General features: G+C 37.7%; 1 protein-coding gene and 1 long non-coding RNA gene across 3 annotated transcripts; both read right to left on the bottom strand.

The window, feature by feature from the left end:
* Positions 1–1,858: 1,858 nt before the first annotated feature.
* LOC110906008 lies at positions 1,859–2,663 on the bottom strand. 2 transcript variants are annotated; one of them, XR_002573585.2, is made up of 3 exons: positions 2,532–2,663; positions 2,289–2,403; positions 1,859–2,170 (listed from the first exon to the last, which is right to left on the bottom strand). It is a non-coding gene; the product is annotated as an uncharacterized LOC110906008 (long non-coding RNA). The 2 variants fall into 2 exon arrangements; XR_002573586.2 differs by having other exon boundaries at positions 2,527–2,646.
* Positions 2,664–13,986: 11,323 nt separating this feature from the next.
* LOC110904078 ((S)-8-oxocitronellyl enol synthase CYC2) lies at positions 13,987–17,548 on the bottom strand. Its single transcript, XM_022149882.2, has 2 exons — positions 16,675–17,548; positions 13,987–14,554 (listed from the first exon to the last, which is right to left on the bottom strand). The coding sequence occupies exons 1-2, from the start codon at positions 17,334–17,336 to the stop codon at positions 14,089–14,091; spliced, it is 1,128 nt and encodes a 375-aa protein (XP_022005574.1). The 5' UTR covers positions 17,337–17,548; the 3' UTR covers positions 13,987–14,088.
* Between the last annotated feature and the right edge of the window lie 9,259 nt (positions 17,549–26,807).

Genomic DNA, 26,807 nt, shown 5'->3' on the forward strand with positions numbered 1-26,807 from the left:
TATACCTCTTTGTATTCAATATTGAGATTATAAATGAAGGCTAGGAGTTGGCCAGAAAGTCCAGATTTCCTAAAAAGTGTAAAAAGTCATAAAACACCATAATGTCAACCATAAAACACACCAAAAACCCACAAGTAATATGATGAAGATTACTAAAACATCATGTATGTGGGTTTTGTGTTGTGTTTTAGATGTTAAGGCTCTGATTATGGAATAACAAATATTATGTTGTTTAGCATCTTGTGTTTTATATTCATAGTTATACGATGGTGCGTTTGAAGCTTTTATGGACTATTAGAGTTTGAATATGGTGTTTTAGTAATATTCATTCTATTATTTGTGAGTTTTAGGTGTGTTTTATGTCTGAAATTATTGTGTTTTATGACTTTTTACACTTTTTAGGAAACTTGGACTTTCTAGCCGAACCTCACCCTATAAGTTGATACTAACACATCCTTGTGTTGATTTCCATTTCAATTTTAATATGTGAAACTTATCAAACACTGTATTATGTTTTACTAAAGGAAAATCAATCTTTGTTTCATTTTTATTTGAATTTTATGAACTCGTTAAACGATGACCTGTTTATGATTTGAGTTTTTGAAAAGTGTTTTTGACTTTTTCCTCATCAATAATAAATAATGCAACTTCACAAAAGCATTCATTTGATTTGCACTTTCATTCGATTGTGGTTAAAAAAACATTCCATTATGATTGATCAGTTTTAATTAAGAAGGAAATAGATTAGATTGTTTTAAGGGATATTATTAGACTGGAAGGTATGGGGCCGGCTGATGCCCGGCTAGGCCCGGCGCCGTACTCCCACACCGCCCCCTGGGCTCGGCTGGTCCAACCCGGCACCCCACAGCCGGGGTTGCCGCTCCATGCTTTCAAAAAGTAGCCGTTATTCAACGGCAATTTTATTAAAAAAAAAATCATTTTCCTTTTAAATAAATACCACAATCTAATCCATTTTTATACCATTCTCTCTCATTCTACTCCCATTCTTCTCCAATTCTCTTCCTTTTTTATAAAAACACTCTATAATTTTTATACCATTCTCTCCCAATCATGAATCCATTCAACCCAAACAACCCCAACCCAAACAACCCCAACCCAAATAATCCCAATCCGAACCAACCTAATTTTTTTTCGAGTCCCGCTTACACTCCGACTATGGATCCTACGTGGGGGGCTTCGCAATTTCCGTTTTCGGGTTTCCAACAAACACCCAACGCCGTTCGTTCAAAGAGTTCGCGGCCGAAAAGTATACTCACAAGAAAACCGTGTCGTCTGACTATGCTCGAGCGGAAGATTTTAGGATTATGCGGTTGGATCTCGACTCGGTTCCGGAGGATGAACGCGAGGTTTATCGGAGGATGATGAAAGAAGAGGTGAAAAAAAATGGACGTCGTAGGTTTTTTTTTTCGGTATTTTTTTTTTAGGAAACGTAATTTTTTTTATTTTTATTTTCGGTTTCTTTTTTTTTTAGGAAATGTAATTTTTTTTTATGTTATGAAATGAAATTATTTATGTTGTTTTATGTTGTGTTTTTTAAATTTTATAAAGTTTTTATTAACTTGGTTATTAAATTAAACTATAGGAAATTATAAAATAATGAGGTGGGGCCCCATCCTCCATCCCCCTCCATCCTTCATTTGGCTCATCCCCCACGAGTCGCCTACGTGGCGCCTACGTGGAGGCTGTTCCCCGTAGGGATGAGCCGAACCATACCCTTTAGTCTTATCATTTGTTAAACATTCTATTGGAAATTTGGAATGTAAACTTTCCTAGTAGGTTGAAGTATTCTTAAATTACTTCAAATAAAGGAATTTAATAGTCAACCAAACACAATAGTCAAAAAAAATAAAGGAATTTAATAGAATTCTTTCAATTTCAATAGTCAACCAAACACAATTTTAGACGGACTTAATTCCAAATCTAATAAAAATTCCATAGAATTTCACGAACCAAACATGCCTTACTTTTACTTTCCACTGTTCCGGTAATTGCTACATATTTAACTGAAGGCTTCACTTTTAAATTGATAATTCCAGTTTCGTAGATTATTTTAACTTGTTCAAGCATCAAACTCAAAAGTGACAATGAACAAATCATTGTAGTGTTTCTCCAGATAAATCCAACATTTTAGCTAGTCATTACTTGACACCTACAAAATATAAATACCATACAAAGCATAAAATATTTTATAAAAATTATAACACATTCAATAAATAGTTACCAACTTACCATGCATATAGGAGATTCTCATGAAAATTGAAAATTACCTTTTTAGATGAACCTGAGATGAGTATGGATCCAGTGGGGTTTGATTGCAATCTTTTGAACAATAGCAGCAGATAAAATGTGAAACATCATCACCAAGCTTTGAATTTTGACACACTTTAGTCACACAACAAATAATTAGTAAAAGATTGATAAAAAAATGAATATGATAAAGAAAACATTAAATTACTTGATACAGCAATCTATCTTTTAACGAAACAAAATTGCATTGTTACTTACAGTACCTCAAGTAGGTGATGGCATTGCTCGTATTCATGGTCTTGATGAAGTAATGCCCATGGAAAGAAATAGAGGATTATTTGAGCTTTGAGTAAAAGCAGTCATGAAAATTGCGTTGTGCTGGCTTTGAAGATTTTTATTCTTGTTACTTTTTATCTTCAAGATCCCACCTTTTATTTTTGGAGATTTTTATTCTTGTTACTTTTTATCTTCAAGATCCTACCTTTTATTTTTTTTAACTTTGTATTTTTGAGCCATTAATGGTAAAATAAACCTTTTACACACATGTTAATGGGCACCTACTTCATAAACCAAATGTGTTAACCATAGTTTATAAACATACCACATGAAATATTCCTGTAATTCTTTCTTTTATTTATTCCCCATTTCTTTTCTTGATTACAATGTATTTATTAAAAAGAATTGCAACTTTTATAAAACTCTAAATTTATATATATATATATATATATATATATATATATATATATATATATATATATATATATATATATATATTTCATAAGTTTATTTATCTATGCATTTTATAAAATCCAAATTGTTATATATAGGATTAGGTTAGTTACCCGTGTGATACACCGGCTAATATAATATCTTATGTTAATAGACATTTTGAATAAAACTATGACATATTGATTAAAAAAATACAGTCTTGTAATTAAAATTAATACATACAAATAGAACAAATGTAATAATAATTCATAAATCTCTAAATACTTCTTTGTATATAACATTTGTTGTTTTATTCGTGACACGACCATCTTCATTTAATATAAGTAGTTTAACTCCATCTCTGCTTTTAATTCTTGATAACGCCACACACAATTGCCCATGCATGAAAACCGGATCTTTTAGAAGCAACCCAACTCTAGATAATGATTGTCCCTGGTTTTTATTAATAGTCATTGTAAAACATACTGATAATGGAAATTTTCTTCTCTAGAACTCGAAAGAAATCCTACCGTCCGAAGGTATCAAACTAATTCTTGGAATGAAAGCCCGAGTTCCAATATTACCTCCAGATATGATTTTAGCTTCTATGACCCGCTTATGAAGTGATAGTATTTGTAGTCTCGTCCCATTACATAAACCATTTCTTTGGTCAATATTTCTTAACAGCATTACTGGAACACCAACCTTCAAAACTAACCTATGGTTTGGCAATCCAGAGATTTTAAGGCCGTTGAGAACATCATGAGAGTATAAGCGTTCTTGTGATGGATCACTAATATGTTCGGTCTGTAAAATACTATCTGAACTTAGGTATTCTCTTTCTTCGCCAGGAAACATTGAAAGCAAACGATCATTGATTTCTTGAACAACTTCATTTCGGCGCCAAAATTGCTCGTTCACGAAAGTAGGCTTGATTTTCATAATCTTGAAGAACCGAGGGATATACAAAGTCAATTAAACTTTTGATAGGATCAGACGAGTCCTTGATTAGAAGATCATCAAGTATCTCTATACATGCATCACCATCATTTGTATCACCAACTTTTCCCTCACCAAAATCCAAAAGCTAATGAGCAAAATTTTTTGTTTGTTCCGTATCAGATGTCTGGCTTCCTACGGTTAGCCTCATGTTCTCTGTTAATTTAAGCAACTTGCATTTTCTCCAAAGGTAAGAAGAGCTTAGAGAAGCATTAACAATTTCTTGTCTACTACCATTGGGGATAACAGGAAGAATTTGTCGAAAATCAACACCAAAAACAATAACTTTACCTCTGAAAGGTATTTCTTCATTGATAGAAGTACCCGAACTAAAAATGTCTTTCATGGTTCTATCCAAAGCTTCAAATGCATGTTTATGAACCATTGGTGTAACACCCTGTGTTTTCGAATGTCAAAGTCAAAGTCAAAGTCAAAGTCCCAGTCAACTTTGACTGCTAATGTTCTTTTTACTTTTGTATTATGTGGAGTAAGTGTTGTATAAATGAAATGATCGAATGTTCAATCAATGCGACCGATTTACGACTGTGAATAATAGGAAGTAACAATGCGATAAAGTTAATCAATCAATAATCAAGCTAATCGATTCGTCAATCGAACTCGAGACTCGAATTATGCGAATTCTGGTGTTATTATACGTGTGTGTGTGCTCTATGTGTTACTTGTGCGTGTTTATTTATATGTTTGGTGTGGTATTCAAGCGAATCAATCGAAACTCGAAAGGCAACCGAACTCAATCGAAACCGACATCGAAACGTGACTTGTAAAAGATTGTATGTTAGATATAGTGATTGGGACTAAAAGTAATTTGACTAGGAACTCTATCGTATTCGTATCATCGTCCATCGAAATCGAAACATCGAAAATCGTCGCGATATATTCAAAGTGCGTCGCGGATCGAACAGGAGGCATCCTGATCGAACAGGCCAGCCGATCGGCTAGCATCTTCCTAGCCGATCGAGCAGCCCATTCGATCGGAGCTCCTGGCCGATCGGCTGCCACTTTCCTCTTTTGGAGCCTATAAATAGGGCTGTCTTTATCACACTTTCCATTTTTGGAAAGCTCTGACCGAACCAGCCTTCTTCTTCACCTTTTCTCAGATTTCTCTCAACTCCGATAAGTTTTCACTCTAATCCTTGTACGATTTTGATCATTGCATGATTCAACACCTTTCTATCTTTCAAAACTCGATTTCCAACCGTGAAATCACCAAGATCTAAGTGTTCTTGAGTGATGTCATCATGGTGTTCTTGAGGAACACCAAACTTTCGTCTCATTCAACCGTGAATAGCTTAGATCTGACCGGTTTCCACATAAACAAACTAAGATTCTTACAAATCTTAACATTTTATGAACAATTTCCGACTTTCTTCAACCTTTTACACTCAAAACCTTCAAATCGGTAGAAACGGAGCTTGAGCCGGCTAACTAATCATACTAACAGTTAAGAGGTTCAAGATTCGGATTCTATATACTAGGTTCACCGATTTCGGGTTAAACTCTAAACCGACGTTTCGAACCGTTCACCGGCCGGACTTGGGTGATTCCTGTCCGAGTCAAAGGAACGAGTAGGAACGGAGGATATTATAGTTCAACTCGTTATCAAACTACCTCGATATGACGACAAGTAGTTAAACAAGCCAAGTGTTAGACGAAAGGCCGACCAGGTCAGACTTGCTGGCCGAACGGCTAGGCTGTTCGAACAGCCCAGCCGATCGGACATGCCAGCCGATCGACCGGGCCAGCCGATCGGCTAGCACATGGCCCCACACTTTTCGAATTTTATGAAGTATGCTGTTGACGAAGTGATGTTCGATCGAATACGCTACTCAAACATTACTCTTCGGATCATGAGATACTATGCTTCAGCACTTAATCGTTTTTACAACTCGTTCGTAGTATGGAATGCCAGCCGATCGAACAGTCTGTTCGATCGAGCGACATCCTGTTGAGCATCACTCTAAGGTTCCCAGCCGATCGATTAAGCCGGCCGATCGAACGGACCGTTCGATCGATCGACCTGAAAGGGGTAAGGACATTTTTGTGTTCTCATATACTACAACGAAAACTTCAAAAGTTCAAATCCTCAAACACAAACACACCAGAGGAAGAAACAATCCACTCGAATGGCCCAGCCGATCGAGCCTACCGGCCGCTCGAACAGGACTGTCCAATCGGATATACCAGCCGATCGAACAGACCGTTCGATCGAACCTGCCGTTCGATCGACCAGCCTATTCGATCCATTCACACTTGTCTTGTGTTCCACGTTACTCATTGTTGTGCTATCGAACTATTCAGGCTAACCCTACTCTCAGCGCTCCCTTCAATCCATAATTAATCACTGTGAGTATACTCGATCCCTTTTTGCTTTTAGCACTTTTGGGTGTTACATACGTTGCTTATATCAAAACACAAACGATCACACTACTCAAACTATTTGAACGCTAACCAATATGCATGTATTACGTGACTTAATGAATGCTTGTTGATTGTGTTTACACGTGGAATGCTGTCTACCTGCCTTAACGACGTAGTACTATAGTTTGGACTCAGCACCCGTTCACACGGGGGTTGTTAAGGACAATTACTTGCATGGATTACGGTGGTAATCATGTATTGCGAACCGTCTCGGACGGTCAACCCGCAGTCACTGGTATCGATAGGTCCATGTCGATAATTAACATGCTTCGTTTTCCTCTGTGTACGTGCTGGTTATGCGTAAACTATTCGAACTCTATATGCTATTATCAAACTTGTATGCTCACCTTTACATTTTATGTATTGACTTTATTTTAACGTATGTGACAGGTGCTTAAGTTGCTAGGATGCTTAGGTGCGTGGTGATGAAATCGAGGCTAGGGAGTCTAGAAATAATAAACAATTGTCTGTAATAATAATTGAATCTGAGTTGTCGGAACAGAATTTCTTGTTTGGATGATTATCTGTAATGACATGTTTGTTTATTCGGGATACGGTATGGGACGTATCTTTAACTGGATTATATAAATAGTTGTTATGGAAACTTCTGAACAATCTGTTTCGCTCAGTGCCGCGCCCCGATGATTCCGCCATCGGTTGGGGTGTGACAATTGGCGCCTCATCCCATATAATCAACTTTGTTTCCTTTAATAAATGAGCAATATCACCACATGGTTTTATATGGCAAAGAGAATCCTCGTTAAGATTGATTGGAATTAGAAATCTAGAGTGAGTTGTCCTACCTCCAGTCAATAACAATGACGCTATTCCACTTGATGCTACATTTAAAACTATCTCATCTTTTGATCCTTATAGATGCTGATAATGTCTTCCAAAGAAATGTCTTACCAGTTCCACCGTAACCATAAACAAAAAAACTCCACCTGTGTTGCCGTCAACGGCTGTAATGATTTCATCAAAAACCATTCGTTGTTCATCTGTTAACGAATTTAACAAACTATCAAAAGATTTGTTGTCTCAGAAGACAGCTCCTCGCTAATTAAAAGATTGTTTGCAGAAGACAAAGCCTCATGATCAGGATAAGGCATAGTCGTAAATCTTCGTAAGGAAGAATTATTACGAAGCAAGAATTTCTCAATTTCATATAAGGCCAAGTTTTTAATTTGTGCATAGGAACTGAAAACCCTGCAAAAACATATAAAGAATTTAAAATAATTACTATATCAAATTTTTTGGAATTAAAATATTAACTGATAAGATAAAACAAATAACTATTTAAAAAAAGTAAGATGAATAATGTGCTAATTATTTAATTATTTATAACTGAATATGAACATATAATACCTCGAAATATCTTTGCTTGTGTGTAAACAATGTCATCTGATAAGTATTTCCATGTGTTTTCCCACATAAAATATGGTCTAGAAAGAGTATTTGATAGTAACATTGTGGCAAATAAATCGCGAACATAATAACCGGAACCATCAAAACTTGCTTCTTTAATCACCTCGATATACTCCGCATCATCATCTAGCAGACCAAGCGCGTAACATACATCTCTAAACGTAGGAAACACTTCTCTATTTACGGTTATAATGTCTTCAAATGATTTCAGTCCCCTAACTTTGTTTAAAAGAATCCTTAGAAAATATGCTTCATCGAGAGAAGGAGGAACTGAATGAATTCTACCAATTGAAACTCCTTTTATACGTGGTTGCCAACATCTTTTTTTAAGTTTTTAGACAAACTTTGAAGGGAATTCAACATAAGTAAGCTTGCGTGCTCCTGGTACATCATTTTGGTTGCACTGCATCCAGGATAAAAACATGGAAGAACCAACTGTTGGTTTATTGAGGATATTATCAATATCATCGTCTGCATCATATATGACTTGTTGCTGACCAGGAAGATGGAAAGGAAGCCTCATAACAGAAGGATACCTATAATGGATGTCATATGCAAATATCCTCCAAGATGCTTCGCATGCTGTGTCACACCCCAATTTCCATGTGTCTCACCGGTGGGCCCGGTGGGGGATTACCGTGACGATGTTAGCAACAATATAGTCAAACCACACAATTATATAATGCACAGCGGAAGCATAAGATAAATATATAAACTTCAACCTCTGATTGTAATATCAAAATGTATTACAGGAGTTGGATATATCCACAGTGGATCGTAAATAAACATAAAGTATTGTTCCATCAGATACTGCAATCAAGCTTGCGAGGCTTATCCCGACGCTAGGGAGCTAATACCAGCCAATTTACGTTTAGGTACCTGCACTTAATCTTTTTGGGGAAAATACGTCAGTTTACACTGGTAAATACATTCAACTGACACATTTGAAAATGTTTATTAAAAATTGATTTGAATGCACAAGGCACAAACTTTTTTATAACTTGGGAAAATTCATAATGATCTTGTGAACGTTTTACATGTTCTTTTATGCGTTCAGTAGCCCGGGTCGTGCCGGGTTAAAGATTTATAGACACACCACGTTTGCGTAAAACCGTAGTATAAAAACCAACGGCTACGTCTTTTAGTTTTTAATGTCGACACTTTATACCGGGTGTACGCCTACACCGGGATGTCGATGGTCGTGGCCATTTCGTAAAATGATGCCAAGGATATCCGGGACAACGGTCATTAAACCCCCCAAAGGCTTATAAGCAACAAAACTGTTTAAATGAGCCGATCATATTTAATCAATTAACCACCTAAGCGATGGAATTATATAATGCTCAATCAAGCGGTATTAATATACCGTAACCCAAGCCCATATAGGGGAAATAAGTTAAAGTATTTACCTTTGCAAGTATAAATCCTTAATTTAGATCAAGTCACCGATAGCTTTTACTGGGGCTCCTAATCTGGAACGAAGGTTTTAATTAACCTCTTAGAATCCCAACGGTCCTTATATTAGCCGTAGCTTAAACCGGTTGATTCCGATACATAGATATGGTTAATTCGCACGAAAAGGCGAAAACCGAGAATGGAGTATGATTTGGACCCAACAAGTTCAGTGACTTGTTTTATATGGGTTTATAGTTCATACTCTGGATTTTGGGGTTCAAATAATATAATTTGACCCATATCGGCTATTGCACGAAAACTAGTTCCATGAGCCGTACCGTGTGCGCGAATAGGCGAAACGGTTAACCATAAGTGTCCTACGCTTATTTCCTAAGTCAATATGCCTTAAAAGTATTTTGGTATCAGTAGGATACCTTCCGTAATGCCCGTATCGAGTTTAAGTTTATATTATGCCCCGTAGGGGCTTTTCGGTCATTTTAAAGACTTTAAAAGGGCTTTTCGAGTTCTACAGAAAATCTGAGTTTCCCGAACAGCTTATAAAGCTTAAAATACTTTATTTATTATTTAAAACTAGTGGCAACTGGAATCGGGTCAAAAGACTTTGTAGAACTCCCGTTTTGGCCAAAAAGGGCATATTCGGTATTTACCGAACCGTAGCCATAACCGCAGGTTATGTGCATGGTAAAAATTATTAAAAATCCTTAAAATTCCCAAAATATTATTTTACCACAGTGGGTAAAAGTTTTGGTGACGAAAACTTGGGTTAGATGGGCGTTATGCTAATTGCGCCGTTAATTACAAAACTTTCTTAATAGTGCGCCTTTTAGCATAACTCTCATTCTAGACCTCGGATTGACGTGAAACTTTAAGGACATGTTTATAATTTAATAAGCAAGGTTTTGGTCCGTTCACGTGTCCGAAATACTCGTTTTAATTTTAAAAGGCCGTTACGGTCAACTTTTAGGCGAATGACGGAATTGCGCAAAAGACTCGGATAACTCATGAACCGACCACAGAGGCTTATACCAACATGTGACCTGGTCCTAAGAGAGTCCTAAGGTATATTTATACCTCACTAAAACGGGTCAGAACTGAAGTCAAAGCAAAAGTCAAACTTTTGCGACTTTCGGCTCCGAACCGGTTCAATATAGTAAATGATCGATTCAAACGAGCGCAAACAAGTTTATATACTTATTATCATGTTTTATGATTATCAAAACAGGTTCCATAACATATACATTACAGATTATGCATAAATCGCTAAAATAGCTTTCTGTTGACTTTTTAACCGCACGTTTGACTCGACATTTGACATAGTTAGAGTGGTGATCAGGGGGAACCATTTTAGAGGTTTATTACCCACATAAATACCAACTCATAACCACTTTTGATTCGTCATAAGACTGAACCATCACTGAGTTATTTAAATGTCAAACCGTATTTACGATGGTTCGGTTTTTAGCTAAATACTAAGCAAATGTGGAACCACAAAGGGTTAAATTACTTACAGAAGTTGTGTTCTTGCTTATAGAGCAGAGAAAGATGCTTGGAGCTTCTTAGAATGATCAGTAGTTGTGTTTTGAGTTGTGTGAATGTTGTAACTACAACATTGCTATTTATAGCCAATGTTAAGGTCCAAGATCATCACAACTCAGCCTACACTGATCATGGATGATGGGCATATGTCCCCTAAGGTGTATGGGTCAAATGTAGGGTGCCCATGCCTCATTTATTGGCTCATGATCGTTCAAATGCTCCAAAGGCCAAGTAGTTACAACAATTCTGCATCTGGGCGTCTAATGCGGCCCGCATGGAGGTTCCATGCGTTTACAATGCGGGCCGCCTGGGATTAAAAGATCAGACGCGTAATTGAGGAGGCTCGCGGCCCGCCTCAACTTAACCCAATATGCAACGCGGGCCGCGTGGGGTTAAGATTTCAGAAATTTTAAATCTTTTGTCATGATTACGAAATCCAGGTAATTAATAACGAAATCTTTCGTAATGATTTACCTGACCTTTCGGGTTTGAAGGGGTAACTTTGCGGTTTGGCCCTCGGTTATTTACCGATAGGGGCCTCGTGTTATTTACCCACGCTATTAAGTCCCCGGTTTATTTATTAATTATATTGGAAAGCCTTAACTTTCACTGTTGACGCTTTTAACCCTTCTTATACGAATTTGAGTATAACTCTATCGTTTTAAGACGGAACTTCGCGGAATTTATACGGTATATTCTAGTGAGCGTATAATACTGTTACGAAGCCTTGGGAACGTTAAAGGGTCACTCAGAGGTAATATTAAACATGTTGACACAGTTAACCCCTGTAGTTCGTAATCTCTCACTTTCTTCTGCGTTTAGCTTCCGTACAGTTTATGATTTATTCGTTTGAAGGTACAAGCATTTATTTAGGGTTACTATACAGTATATTTACCCTTGTTGACATTTATAACCCTCGAATTTATATACTTTCAAGGTTTGTCAAAATTAGTCCTTTATTTATCATGGATGCCACGTGTAATCAAATGACACGTGTTAACACATCATTGGACACAAAAATTCGAGGTGTTACATGCTGAAATATATCATAATATTCTTTGATTTCATTTTTTTGGCTAATCTTGATCTTGTAATCTGTTACTATGTACAACAACAAAAGTAGCTTTATCAGCACCTTTGTTAATATATTTAAATAAATATTTTATAGATGAAACCTGACTGTACCATTCAACGTTAATATTCGCCTGGTATCTTTTCACTAGTTTTTTTATTGTAAGGAACCACGCTTCGATTGTCTAACTTAACACCGAACTTTTCAACAAAACTTCGAGAATCTCTTCTTCTGTACAAAGGGAAACCATTTGCATCAAGAGACGTGTAATCAGAGAATTTCTTAGAAAATTTCTTTGAACACTTTTTGTCGATCATGCATGGACAGTTCATATTATAACTGCCACAAGGTCCGTGAATCATGAACTCGCGTATAAGTGAATACTGTCACAACCCCCGTCCCCTATTTACCCGGGAACGGGCGGCCGCGGCCAGTTTCAGTCGTATCGGTGTTTATCAGTTTGGCAGCGGAAATTACATTAGGACCGTAGTTAGGAAATATTTTATCAGAGTAAAATACCACACTTTTATAATATTAAACACGTGGGAAATTCCCAAGTTTCCAGTACACACATTTTCATAGGGATAAACCCTATTTTATTTAAATAAAAACATCTCTTTATTTAGGTAACTTTTATAGCCACTTTTATAATATTAAACACGTGGCTTTCACATTTTGTTACCTGAAACGCGTTTAAAAACATTTTGTCAGTGGGAAATACTGGTGAGTGAATCCCAATTTAATTAAGACTGGTAAAACCGTTTACAGCATTGAGGGCGATCTCGCAATTACATTTGTTTATTTTCTACTTTAATTACCACCCACGGTATTGTCAACCCAACTTGTGGTCATGTTACTACTCACAGTGTAGTAACAAATTTTGTATACAAAACCCCAACATACCGACGATAATTGTAGAATACAAATACTCAATCACTATTTAATATAATGTAAAACATTTGAGGTTTTGTAAAAACAGTTTGTAGAAAGGAGGATTACTCACATTGCTATCTTAGGATTTTCCTTTGTGATTTCCTGGTGATTATCTATTAATTACACAATGCACACACGTTAGTATAATAACCCAATATTTACATTAGTAATACCCTCCCCGAGACAGAACTCCAACGACTACGTTGGGCAGAGCCTCGACAGCCGTTACGGAATCCTAAATCAATCCGGCAGCGTATCTAATACGTAACTGGGGGTTATGATACTTACAACGAGGCAGAACTTCGTTATTTAGGGGGGTATTATGCCCGAAAATTACTTCTACACTTTAGAATTTAAGAGAGAGATCGAGGGAATGAGCAACGGATTTGAACTGCCGATGCCCTCTTCTAATAGGGCTGATTCGGCCGTCCCTCGTGCCCCGCGTAGACCACACAAGGGGCTTACGTGCCCCACGACATAGGGTCCGTAGGGCCTAGCTTGGTCCGATCACCGATCTAGCTTCGCCACGTGTTGACACGTGGCGGCTTCCGGGTTATGCCGCATGTCCAGGCGCTCGCGGCCCGCGTAGGATGGAGAGGAGGTCTTCGCGGCTTGCGACAGATCATAAAAATTGGTTTTTATTTAATTTTTATAAAAATAAAGGTATTTTGGGCCATTTCTTGTATACGGGGTGTAGTTTAGGACGTATAGGGACATTCTAAATATATTAGGGGTGTCGAAAATAATTTTGGAGGGTTGTTATAAATACAACTCATGATCTTCATCTTTTTGTTTGGAATTTCAGCAGATATAAATGGATCAATATGCTCAACCGTATGAAGCTTGTCATTAAGGTCCATGAATAAACAAAATGAGCATGAGGCAAACCACGCTTTTGAAATTCCACTTCATAAACCAAATGTGTTAATTATAGTTTATAAACATACCACATGAAATATTCCTGTAATTCTTTCTTTTATTTATTTCCCATTTCTTTTCTTGATTACAATGTATTTATTAAAAAGAATTGCAACTTTTATAAAACTCTAAATTTTTATATATATTTTTTATAAGTTTATTTATCTATGCATTTTATAAAATACAAATTGTTATATATAGGATTTGGATTTACTGTTTTATTTAATTCATATACACATTTTTCATATTTTGTTTAATTTATTAAAAATCAGTAACTCATAATTCAATTATTATTCAAATACAATTATTCATATAAACCATTTAAAAGGTAGAATTTATCACACTTCTGAGGGATAACACAACCTTCGCAACCCTTATGGAAGTATCTTCATTTGCCTCAACCTATGAACCCATTCTGGTATACTCTTGAGCGTATTTGAATACCCTTGAAACCCAAATTCTCGACTTTTATTCATACTACAAACATGTTGAATCTCAAGTTTTAAAAGACTATCTAGTGGACCAAAACAAGTTATCTCCTCCATTTTTGTCTTGTACAATCCATTTTCTTTAACAATTCTATCCCAAACTTCTCCTTTATCCTTCATGAACTCCACAACATCAAACTTTTCTTTCTCATCAAACGGCACAAACTCAACACCAAACACATCACAAAGTACCTTCCATATCATTTTCCATGTAAACACATCACCATTTGTGCAATTAAAAGCTTCATTCTTAGCCTTGTCGGTCACCGATGCCCATATTTGTTGTTCAACTATCACTCTAGCATCGGATACATCCCAGAAATGCTCCCAACTGTATTTGTTACCAACATACCTATAGATATACCATGATCAAATTTTATAGGGTTGTTAAGTAGAAAATGATTTAAGTTTACGTATTCAAGAAATGTAATAACAACTTTAAGTATAGCTCTAACGAGTGGGCTATGGGCTATGTTCGCATGTTGCGGAGGTTTGGTTTGGAATTAAATTTATGTCATAGATAAAAATAAGCGTGTCGCAATGGTATAACAGAAATTTTATAAAACATTATATTTGAAAAGAAAAAAATATGTTTCATCGAACGAAAACCATAAAAACGAATACCGACACCGGTTCTGATAATACGATAATGGTATCAACGTTGTTCGGTTAGTATTAGTCCGGTTCGTTTCATTGTCGGTCTGTATTATGAAACAATAAATACATTATTTTGAACACAAATTAATTGTAGCGGTACATGTACTCGACATAGTTTACTGTATAAAGAAAAAGTTTATTTAAAAGTTGTTTAATATAGGCCAAAAAATAAAGTCGAGTGACCCAAAAAAAAAGTTTTATATTACATTAAAAACCATAAAAACGAAAACTGATACTGGTTCTAATAATACCAATATTGGTACGTGATGTTATTCGCTTGGTATCAGTTCTCTCGATTCGTTACGATGCCTGGAGCTGCACCCGATAAAGCCCACGATACCAAAAAGATACTCAATAATTTCGAACACAACTCCGTTTTAAACAAAACATATACCGCAACCTCGATAAAAAAAAGATAAACACAACTTTATGTATTCAGTTTTTTAAAGCAAAAAAACACATGTTATCAAAGAAAGATCGCATTAGTTTAAAATTAAATGGACTAAAGATATTTATAATCCATTTAGAGTCCTAAAGAAAAATAAATTTAGAGACCGTACAAATAGGGTGGTGGTCGGTCCATTGATAAAAACAAAACTTTTAAACAATTGAATTTGGGAAGAGGAGATCTTGGGTTCTTCCATGGACCGACAGGAATTAAAAGAAATTTGCCGTTAAAAAAATTAGAGAGCATGGTTTTAGAAATACAGAGCCGTCCCCAAGAACTCTAAAAAAAAATTAGGCCTTGGGCGACAAAAAAGAATGGGCCCAAAATTGTGGTCAAGAGGAAATGAATAAAAAAAGAAAAAGTTGGTGGTGGAGTCAAGACTTGAACTTGAGAGCTTTAAATTATCTTGAGATGGTGTTTCCACTCCACCATCAATACTTTTTTACATAAGAAGTGGATGCATATATTAAATATATAATTAAGTATATATATAAAAGCTTAAAGAAACCTTTCGAGCACTTTAAAATTTAGGGCTCGAGCGACGACACAGGTTGGCCGGCCCAAGAGCCGACCCTGTAGAAATATGATATACTCTAATTTCCCTACTTGCTAAATCATTTATTGTGTCAAGTTTTCTCTTGTATATAAAATAGTTGAACAAATCAAAATACACTAAAAAATACGTAGATAGAATTGGATCTAACCAACTGTCAAAAGACATTTCCTTATTATCCGCACACACAGGTGGAAAAGTAAGATGAAGATGAAACATTAGATCTCCCATTCTTTGCTTTAGGCCTAGTAACCGATTGAAGACTTAAAAAAACATTTATTCTCATCGCATACCAAATCTAGAAAAAAATTAGGGACAGGTAAATACGTGCACCTAAAGTGGTCGCTTTTTTTTCTAATATATGTTGGAAATTAGTTTTTCTTCAATATAATCAACAATAAAATTAACAAGAAAAAAACTCTTTGATTAAAATTGAAAGCACAGGAACCCTAAACATATAACCCTTGTTTATTACTAAACAATCCCATTGGAGAACAAGTAATATACTCCTATAAAGAAACCAAATAAAATAAAACAATCATAAATACTGGTTAGTTATTTCAGTTGTCCGCATGGGATATGCTGTGATGCCATGGTAGTAAGGTTTTACTCATCTGTTAAAAAGACGGAGGGTTCAAATCCAGCAAGGTTTAGTTATTTTAATCACCCTTTATCTCTATCGATAAGAGTATTTAGTACTAGGTTAGTTTGATGTTAAACAAAGGTTATATAAATCACGCATGAACAAGCACAAACACCCCATGGATCAAAGGAATTGCATGATCTAGACAAAAGTATAGATTGAAATACAAACCTAAAGGGATAGTTCTGGTGTTTGCAAACTAACGCATAGACGGCAAGTGTGAGAGGTATATTAAAGTAACTTCTTGTTGATGCACCAATGATCATAGAAGGACGATGTATGGAATAAGCTAAAGATTTTGAGTAGGAAGCTAAAATGTCTTCCAAAGCATGGTAGAAACTTGGAAAAGGTAGTCTAGGATAATCCTCTATGAAAGGTGAGTCATGAGGGATAAGTTGAGTTGAAAGAGTTGGATCGAAAACAGGACCAACATACTGTTTTGTGCCTGTTTGCAAGGTCACATGAATAAGTTTTGAGTTAGGAGAAGAAGTTAATGCATTAAGGACATTAGAAAGCATAGTGGAGTTAAGGGAAATGCAGACTTGTTCACTTTCGCTGACTTGTAAGGCTACCCAGAAGACATGGGTGATTTGGGATGAAAGTGGAGCCAGGATTTCATGTGTTTGGTGTTGGTTTAGGGTGTCTAACATGATGTGCTTGTCGAGGAGGGAGGATGGGAACCAGGTGGGTAATGATCGTCGTGATACACCGTAGACAGTCCATAGACCGCCTAATGTTGTTGGCTGCTTTAAGGCCTCGGTGATGGCAACACCCACCATGCCGGTGACACCCACTATAAGAGCCACTGCTTGTCTGGGCTTTGCTTGCTCCATTGTGTGACAGTGTCGGTGGTGGTGCCCGAAAGAGATGAGAAATATGATATGGGGCTATGAACTTTATATAGTTGAGGAGATGAAGTACTAAAGATTTTGCTTGATGTAACCTTTGATTTCGCTTATTAAGTGTCCCCGATCCAAACTTTCACCATTAAGAGCATTCACATTCCATCTATCAACCCTTCCCCTATATTTAAAATTTTAAAAAATCTACTAAAAATTCACTACATCCTATCAAGTACCTCTCTACCCCGCCCTTATATTTTGAAAAGTTTTTACACTAACATTTCATATATAAAAAAACTAATATTCTGCTCCATAAATGCTAAAATTCCTTTTAAAGGGTAAGAAATCATGTGGTTATGCTTTATGGTATGAGGTTATTTTACACACACTTAACTGAAAAATCTAATATGCGTTAGTGATAAGGACCACCCGAGTGCAAAAATTACAACTATCGGGACCAACTCTGTAATTATTCAACTATTAGGATCAAGTCTACAATATTTATAAACCACAGGGACCAACCAGACCAACGAGGCATTTAACTCTTTTTTTAGGTTAAAGGATACATGTGTGAATATCTTCACCCCACTCAATTCCTATTCCTTTTCAATAAATAAATAACGTCCACGCCTGCGTTTCCTCTTCCCCACCCAGCACCAATCTTTGTACTTTGTTCATCCTCTTCCCCACGCAGCACCAATGTTTATACTTTGTCCATTGATGTGTACTAATATGATGAAGAGAAAACACTTTCTTCATAAAAATATACCACAATGTTTGTTGATTTATTAATTAATTTAAATCATCTGAAGGGACACAAAAAGTATCTAATTTAAATTAAATTTATATATTATCAACTAGAATTATCACTCGCCGCAATGCGGCGGGGATTTATTAGTTATATATCATGTTAGATGAAGATGAAAGACAAATGTTTGTCACATGACCACGAGCCTATGTGTAAAACCGAGAAAAAAATAATTAGTCGCACATTGCGACAGACCTATCAAAAGGGAAAAATAGATGCGCTGCGACAGACATATCAAACAGGAAAAAAAACAGATGAAAAAACGTTGAACCTCACACGCACGTTGCGGTGTGTTAACTCGGAAATTTAGAACGACACGTCAAACGGAGAACTTATGAAAGATAAAAAGTATATAAGAGGCTAAAGTTGAAAGTGACAAAAGTGTTGAGATTAAATTGCGAAAGATGAAAAGCTTTGGGTTGAAAGTAAAAAAAACAAAGGGGTTAAATTGAAAAAGATGAAAACTTTTGAATTAGAAGTGAAAAATCAAATTAATCAAAGGGGTTAAAATACCAAAGATTGAAACTTTAGACTTAAATTGCCAAAGATTGAAACTTTAGAGTTAAAAAAGAAATCAATTTTAGATTATAAAATAAAAGAGATAAATAGATTTAGTTAAATTGATGTTTAATATTATTATTATTATTAAATTGCGAAAGATAAAAAGCTTTGGGTTGAAAGTAAAAAAAATTAAAGGGGTTAAATTGCAAAAGATGAAAACTTTTAAATTAAAAGTAAAAATCAAATTAATCAAAGGGGTTAAAATAGTAAAGATTGAAACTTTAGACTTAAATTGACAAAGATTGAAACTTTAGAGTTAAAAAAGAAATGAATTTCAGATTATGAAAATAAAAGAGATAAATAGATTTAGTTAAACTAAATTGATGTTTAATATTAGTATTATTATTTAATAAAAGAGATAAATAAAAAAATAAGGGTGAGAAATTACCAGAGAAAGACACATGTCCAAAAAGGATTTTTGTTTATTAGTATAGAAAGATTTTCAACATAGCTAGGTTATGTTGCCTTATACTCTCTGCTTTATTGTTTTGTTGTGCGTCGTTTGTTTGTACTTTGGGCTTTGGAAGCTGTTTTGTTTGTAGGTATTTAAGGTTTTTTTTTTGTTGGGGTTATGCTTCATTTTTGTCACACCCTCAAATTCCACCTGCGGAGTTCTACCGCGAGGCGCATAACAAACCAGAATGGTTTTGATTACACGAACGGTTTTAAAAATTTGTTTTAAGATTGTAGGAACCGTTCGCGTAAATAAATAAAATAAAACAAATTTTATTAATTCGATTACAATACAGAAATAAAAAAGTTAAAATAACTAGTACGAATACAACTGAAATAAACAAAATACAAGAAAGGTGTAGAAGCAGAGTGGCTGAGGCACGTGTTCACACACTTCCCTTAAAACAAATTCCGAGTCTCCCAGGAGTACTCGTTTTGTTTCCCAGGGTACAACAGCCGTAGCAGAAGTACTGCCGGAATAAGCCTACAACCCGAAGGCTACCTTGAAGCGAGCAGGAAGAAGATCAGAAAGTTGTAGAGGATTGTATGCATATGCTGTTGTGTTGCTGGTGTACCTCTGCAGTGGTGGAGATGTTGTATTTATACTAGATCTTCATCGAAACGGTCAAAAAGAATTAAAGGAGAGGTTTAAATTGCATTAAACGTCTTCAATGCAATTTAATACGTCATTTAATTCTCAGTCAAAGAGCATTAACTCGTCAGTTTCGAAGCTGAACTGTAACTGCACTGTCATTCAATGCTGGAAGCTTCTGCGCGCGCGCGCGCAAGAGACACTGGTGCGCGCACAGGTCTGCACATTCATGCGCGGTGCGTCCAACTGGCTCACTGCCATGCGCGCATGCGCCACCATGACTTAGGACCATGCGCGCGTGCGCCACGTCACCTGTGAGCCTCTACGAGCACGCCACACAGTCGCGCCGTATTGGTTCACTCTAGTGCGCCGCGCACGCACAACAGGACCCATGCACCTTGCGCAACCGCGCGCCTTCGTGCCACCGGTTCTTGCAGCCTACGTGATCCACCACGCGGACTGCCAAGTCATGCGCTTCGAACCCGCATGCCACTTGGTCCTTGCCGCCAATGTGATCCACCACACGCACGCGGTCAAAAATACAAAGGCGGCTCTCGGCAATGCGAGCGTGTAAGGCCTCCTAATCCAAGATCTCACTCAGCTAAAGCCACCAACAGGTGTGCGGAATCCACCTGATGATTAACCACTGCAGATGAAACAATAGTATGCAAAGATTTATGAGAGAAATCAAGAATACACTGAGTATTCTTGATGATGAAGATGAATGACGTCACTCACACAAAGCAGCCGCCAGACAAAAACACACACAATGATTAGGGTTAGGTGCACAGAATTTCACACAGAATCGCCGCCTTGTCTATTCCACATAAAGGTATAAATACAAGGCAAAACCCGGACTTTCAAGACAAACTAGAAAGCCCGGACAAACAAACTACACAAACAAAACTCTGACTTTTGTCCTATACAAAACTCAGACAAAAAGACTCTCCTAAAACTTGGACAAAATGTCCAAGGATAAACTTGGGACTATCTTTCAACAAATGTACAATAAAGACCCTACTAAATGGGAGACATGCACTTATCACCTAAAGTGCATTAACAAACTCCCCCTTGATCAGTGCATGGTCTTCATTGGTCTTGAGATCTTTATACTCTCTTCGAGAAGCTGCTTCCTGCCCAGACCTTGTTCTTCACACAGAACTGAACCACATTGATGAACTGGTCCGCTAGAACACGATCTTCTTCATTGTACTTTAGAGGCAGGCGCCGAAGCTTCTTCAGATGTGCTTCCCTCAAGTTGGCAAGCCAAATTGGATCCAGAATCTTAGCAATCTCAACCGACACTTTCTTTTCTGTAATTATGGCTTCCCCAGTTTTCCCATTGAGATACCAATAACCCATGTTGTCGAATTTATCGAGATCAAACTTTCGCATAGGAATTTTACGAAGGCAACTCGCTGGAGGGTAAACCATCTTCCATTCTTCTTTACCGGTGAACTTGTTTAAATACTTAACTCCTCGACCGACTGCTGGCTTGAACATCTTCCACTTACTCTCTCGACTCTCAGCAATGAGATGAGGAATCAATCCTCTGATACTAGCAACATTTGTATGGTTGTTGAGATCGAGCTGAGCAATGTGATGGAGATCACGTGCTGGAAGAGTCTAGAGAAATTTTGCCCTTGGCCTAAAGTACTGAACCCCATCGGTCCTTTTGATCATTACCAGGCCGTGCTGCTCATCGAAATCCCAACTTCGAATCTGTCCCGAGTACTCACCTTTTGTGGATAAGTACCTCTTCCTTTGAGTGTCATCTGGAAGATTTCTAAACCATTTGTGAGCTGCCACACTGACTTCTTCGGGAATTCATATAGGATTAAAGATTTCTTCGGGCATTTCACAGCCAAACACAAAGCCTCTGATAACATCACTGTTGACCGGTAAGGACTCGTACTCAATCCTCTTGCCTTTCGCAATCTCAATGAAACTGAACTTACCAGCTAAGTCGTCGTCGGTTCTCCAATCTTCAACCATTTCCTCAACCACTTCACCAGCTCCCAAAACCAATTCAGCAGCAGGATCTAACTCAGAATCAGAAATGGCACCTGCATCAGCCTCTACAGGGCCTTTATTTCCCCCTACAGCTGCACCCGAGGACTCCCCCTCAGCATGAGCCGAGGTTGTAGCTTCAGGAGCACGTGCGCTCCTTGACTGCTCCCCCTGCTTCGACGCGTTGGGATCCTTGTCCTTGTCAAGATCGTCTCTGATTTTCTTTAGTTCATCCATCTTGCACTTAGCCTGAACTTGAAAATCCGAAGCTGAAATCTCCCCCTGAGCAGCAAGGAGTGATACGAGATCTGTCACAATCCCGAGAAGCCGATCCGTAGTACTAACCAAATTCTGTTGTCGGGCAGACGTCGATGCATCTTGAGTTATGAACTTACCGAACTGAACACTCTGATCCTTGGTTAGACGAAAAAGCTGAGCCATCTGCTAGTCTCGTTCTGCATCCCTTTTCTTCAAGAAGGCAATTTCTTTCTGCTGCCTAGAAATCTGATTCTTGTGTTGAACCATGACCTTGGCTGCATCCTAAAACTTGCCACGAACAAACTCCTGAAAGTTCTGTTCTTGACCTGAACCTGATGGTCTCGAAGCAGAAACTGTAGAAGATCTAGGAGCAGGAGGTCTTGAGCCAGACGGCTGTGCACTGGATGGCCTAGGACCTGAGGATGGTATCACTGGAGGACGCAGAGAACCTTTCTTCGGTCGCACTGTCGGCGGACGCGGGCCAAAAGCGACCTTCGGACCTGCTTGCCGTGTCTCTGGTGCTGGCAAGTCGGTGAAAGTACTAGGTCGCGGTGGCAGAGAGGAACTTCCTGATAAGGCAAACACATTACCCGTACCCGTTTGAGATGATAACGACTCAAATAGCGGTACTGCAGGAATCGGAGACGACATCATCGGCGTTACCGGTTGAGAAGAAGTAACCATACTGGTAGCTTCCACAAAGGAAGTGAATGGAAGCGAGGAAGACAGTGACGGGAGAGCTATAGATAACTCCATATTAAGAAGACCTCTTGAATCTAATGGAGCAGAGCTGGATATAACCGTGACTGAAGCAACCATCGGACTTGAAGACTGAAGATCCGAAACAGCGACACGTTGTCGCTTATACGTCGTGAGGGGAACTGGCACACGAACAGAATCACTAACAGGACGTCGACGGTCTTCATCATCATCATCAGAAGAGGACGAGCTAAACACAATTGAATCTAAATCATTCGCTCTATCATTCCAGCTAGCTAAGCGAATACTCCAATCGGAAGAGGGACCGAGAGAAGCAACCTTCGCTCGAAATAACTCAAGCTTTTCTCTTTCGGAGGGTGAAAGACGATTTTGAAGTTCTTTCATTACTAACAGAAGGTATTGTTTTTCAGATGGCATATCATCTACAGATTCATCCACAATAACTTCTTCCAGAGGACGTTTCCCTTTATCAACTAAACGGGAGGACGGACCCGCATCTAAAGCAGCATTAAGCTCTAAAATCACATCATCAGTTTCTACAGCAACCCCTGTTGCCGAAGATGTAGAAACCGGAGCTTGAACAGACACAGCTTCTTGAATAGAAGCAACAACAACTGGTTCAGAAATCACTGGTTCTTGAACGGGTTCAGGTTCTGGAAGATTAACCGGTGGTTGTTGAAGATCAACCTGAGGTTGAACAACCACGGGCTCTTGAGCATCTCCAACAAAGATTTGATCAACACCATCTCTAATGTTTAACCAATTCGGATCAATTTCTGGATTGTAGTTGTGTCACACCCCTATTTCCACGTGTCTCACCGGTGGGCCCGGTGGGGGATTACCGTGACGATGTTGGCAACAATATAGTCAAACCACACAATTATATAATGCACAGCGGAAGCATAAGATAAATATATAAATTTCAACCTCTGATCGTAATATCAAAATGTATTACAGGGGTTGAATATATCCACAGTGGATCGTAAGTAAACATAAAGTATTGTTCCATCAGATACTGCAATCAAGCTTGCGAGGCTTATCCCGACGCTAGGGAGCTAATACCAGCCAATTACGTTTAGGTACCTGCACTTAATCTTTTTGGGGAAAATACGTCAGTTTACACTGGTAAATACATTCAACTGACACATTTGAAAATGTTTATTAAAATTGATTTGAATGCACAAGGCACAAACTCTTTTATAACTTGGGAAAATTCATAATGATCTTGTGAACGTTTTACATGTTCTTTTATGCGTTCAGTAGCCCGGGTCGTGCCGGGTTAAAGATTTATAGACACACCACGTTTGCGTAAAACCGTAGTATAAAAACCAACGGCTACGTCTTTTAATTTTAATGTCGACACTTTATACCGGGTGTACGCCTACACCGGGATGTCGATGGTCGTGGCCATTTCGTAAAATGATGCCAAGGATATCCGGGACAACGGTCATTAAACCCCCCAAAGGCTTATAAGCAACAAAACTGTTTAAATGAGCCAATCATATTTAATCAATTAACCACCTAAGCGATGGAATTATATAATGCTCAATCAAGCGGTATTAATATACCGTAACCCAAGCCCATATAGGGGAAATAAGTTAAAGTATTTACCTTTGCAAGTATAAATCCTAATTTAGATCAAGTCACCGATAGCTTTTACTGGGGCTCCTAATCTGGAACGAAGGTTTTAATTAACCTCTTAGAATCCTAACGGTCCTTGTATTAGCCGTAGCTTAAACCGGTTGATTCCGATACATAGATATGGTTAATTCGCACGAAAAGGCGAAAACCGAGAATGGAGTATGATTTGGACCCAACAAGTTCAGAGACTTGTTTTATATGGGTTTATAGTTCATACTCTGGATTTTGGGGTTCAAATAATATGATTTGACCCATATCGGCTATTGCACGAAAACTAGTTTCATGAGCCGTACCGTGTGCGCAAATAGGCGATACGGTTAACCATAAGTGTCCTACGCTTATTTCCTAAGTCAATATGCCTTAAAAGTATTTTGGTATCAGTAGGATACCTTCCGTAATGCTCGTAACGAGTTTAAGTTTATATTATGCCCCGTATGGGCTTTTCGGTCATTTTAAAGACTTTAAAAGGGCTTTTCGAGTTCTACAGGAAATCTGAGTTTCCCGAACAGCTTATAAAGCTTAAAATACTTTATTTATTATTTAAAACCAGTGGCAACTGGAATCGGGTCAAAAGACCTTGTAGAACTCCCGTTTTGGCCAAAAAGGGCATATTCGGTATTTACCGAACCGTAGCCATAACCGCAGGTTATGAGCAAGGGAAAAATTATTAAAAATCTTTAAAATTCCCAAAATATTATTTTACCACAGTGGGTAAAAGTTTTGGTGACGAAAACTTGGGTTAGATGGGCGTTATGCTAATCGCGCCGTTGATTACAAAACTTTCTTAAAAGTGCGCTTTTTAGCATAACTCTCATTCTAGACCTCGGATTGACGTGAAACTTTAAGGACATGCTTATAATTTAGTAAGCAAGGTTTTGGTCCGTTCACGTGTCCGAAATACTCGTTTTAATTTTAAAAGGCCGTTACGGTCAACTTTTAGGCGAATGACGGAATTGCGCAAAAGACTCGGATAACTCATGAACCGACCACAGAGGCGTATACCAACATGTGACCTGGTCCTAAGAGAGTCCTAAGGTATATTTATACCTCACTAAAACGGGTCAGAACTGAAGTCAAAGCAAAAGTCAAACTTTTGCGACTTTCGGCTCCGAACCGGTTCTATATAGTAAATGATCGATTCAAACGAGCGCAAACAGGTTTATAGACTTATTATCATGTTTTATGATTGTCAAAACAGGTTCCATAACATATACATTACAGATTATGCATAAATCGCTAAAATAGCTTTCTGTTGACTTTTTAACCGCGCGTTTGACTCGACATTTGACATAGTTAGAGTGGTGATCAGGGGGAACCATTTTAGAGGTTTATTACCCACATAAATACCAACTCATAACCATTTTTGATTCGTCATACGACTGAACCATTACTGATTTATTGTAAAGTCAAACCGTAGTTACGACGGTTTGGTTTTTAGCTAAAAACTAAGCATAGACTGAACTATGGATGATCAAGGTAACTTACAGAAGTTAGTACTTGAATATGGAGCAGAGAAGAGTGCTTGGAGCTTCTTAGAATGATCAGATAGTGTGTTTTTGTGTTGTGTGTATGTTATGAGCCAAGCATGCTATTTATAGTGGAACTAAGCCCTCTAGCTCACTAAATAACAACCTATACTGACCATGATGGTAAGTAGATGTCCCCTGAGTGATATGGGTCGAGTAGGGGGCTCCCATACCTCATTTATTGGGGTTGATCGTTCACTATGCTCAAAAGTCAAGAAAACATCAACTTTCTGCATCTGGGCGTCTAATGCGGCCCGCATGGAGGTTCCATGCGTTTACAATGCGGGCCGCCTGGGATTAAAAGATCAGACGCGTTATTGAGGAGGCTCGCGGCCCGCCTCAACTTAACCCTATATGCAATGCGGGTCGCGAGAGGCTTATTTTCCTGATTTTTTAATTCTTTTGTCATGATTACCAGAATCCGGTAATTAATAACGAAATCTTTCGTAATGATTTACCTGACCTTTCGGTTTTGAAGGGGTAACTTTGCGGTTTGGCCCTCGGTTATTTACCGATAGGGGCCTCGTGTTATTTACCCGCATTATTAAGTCCCCGGTTTATTTATTAATTATATTGGAAAGCCTTAACTTTCACTGTTGACGCTTTTAACCCTTCTTCTACGAATTCGATCGTAACTTTCTCGTTTCATATCGAAACTTCGCGAAATTCATATATATTATTTTAGTGAGGGTATAATACCGTTACAAAGTCTTTGGAACGTTAAAGGGTCACTCAGAGGTATTATTAAACATGTTGACACAGTTAACCCCTGTAGTTTGTAATCTCTCACTTTCTTCCGCGTTTTGTTTTTGTACGATCTATAGTTTATTCGTTTGAAGGTTTAAGCATTATTTAGGGATACTATACAGTATATTTACCCTTGTTGACATTTA

This window comes from Helianthus annuus, chromosome 14, assembly GCF_002127325.2.
Source record: "Helianthus annuus cultivar XRQ/B chromosome 14, HanXRQr2.0-SUNRISE, whole genome shotgun sequence".
Classification (NCBI taxonomy): domain Eukaryota; kingdom Viridiplantae; phylum Streptophyta; class Magnoliopsida; order Asterales; family Asteraceae; genus Helianthus; species Helianthus annuus.

Bases quoted from the DNA above. Each gene is read 5' to 3' on its own strand.
- LOC110904078 (XM_022149882.2), bottom strand. From the start codon at position 17,336: ATGGAGCAAGCAAAGCCCAGACAAGCAGTGGCTCTTATAGTGGGTGTC. The intron at 14,555-16,674 runs GTTTGTATTTCA...GTATATCTATAG, and splicing joins CACCAGAACTATCCCTTTAG to GTATGTTGGTAACAAATACA.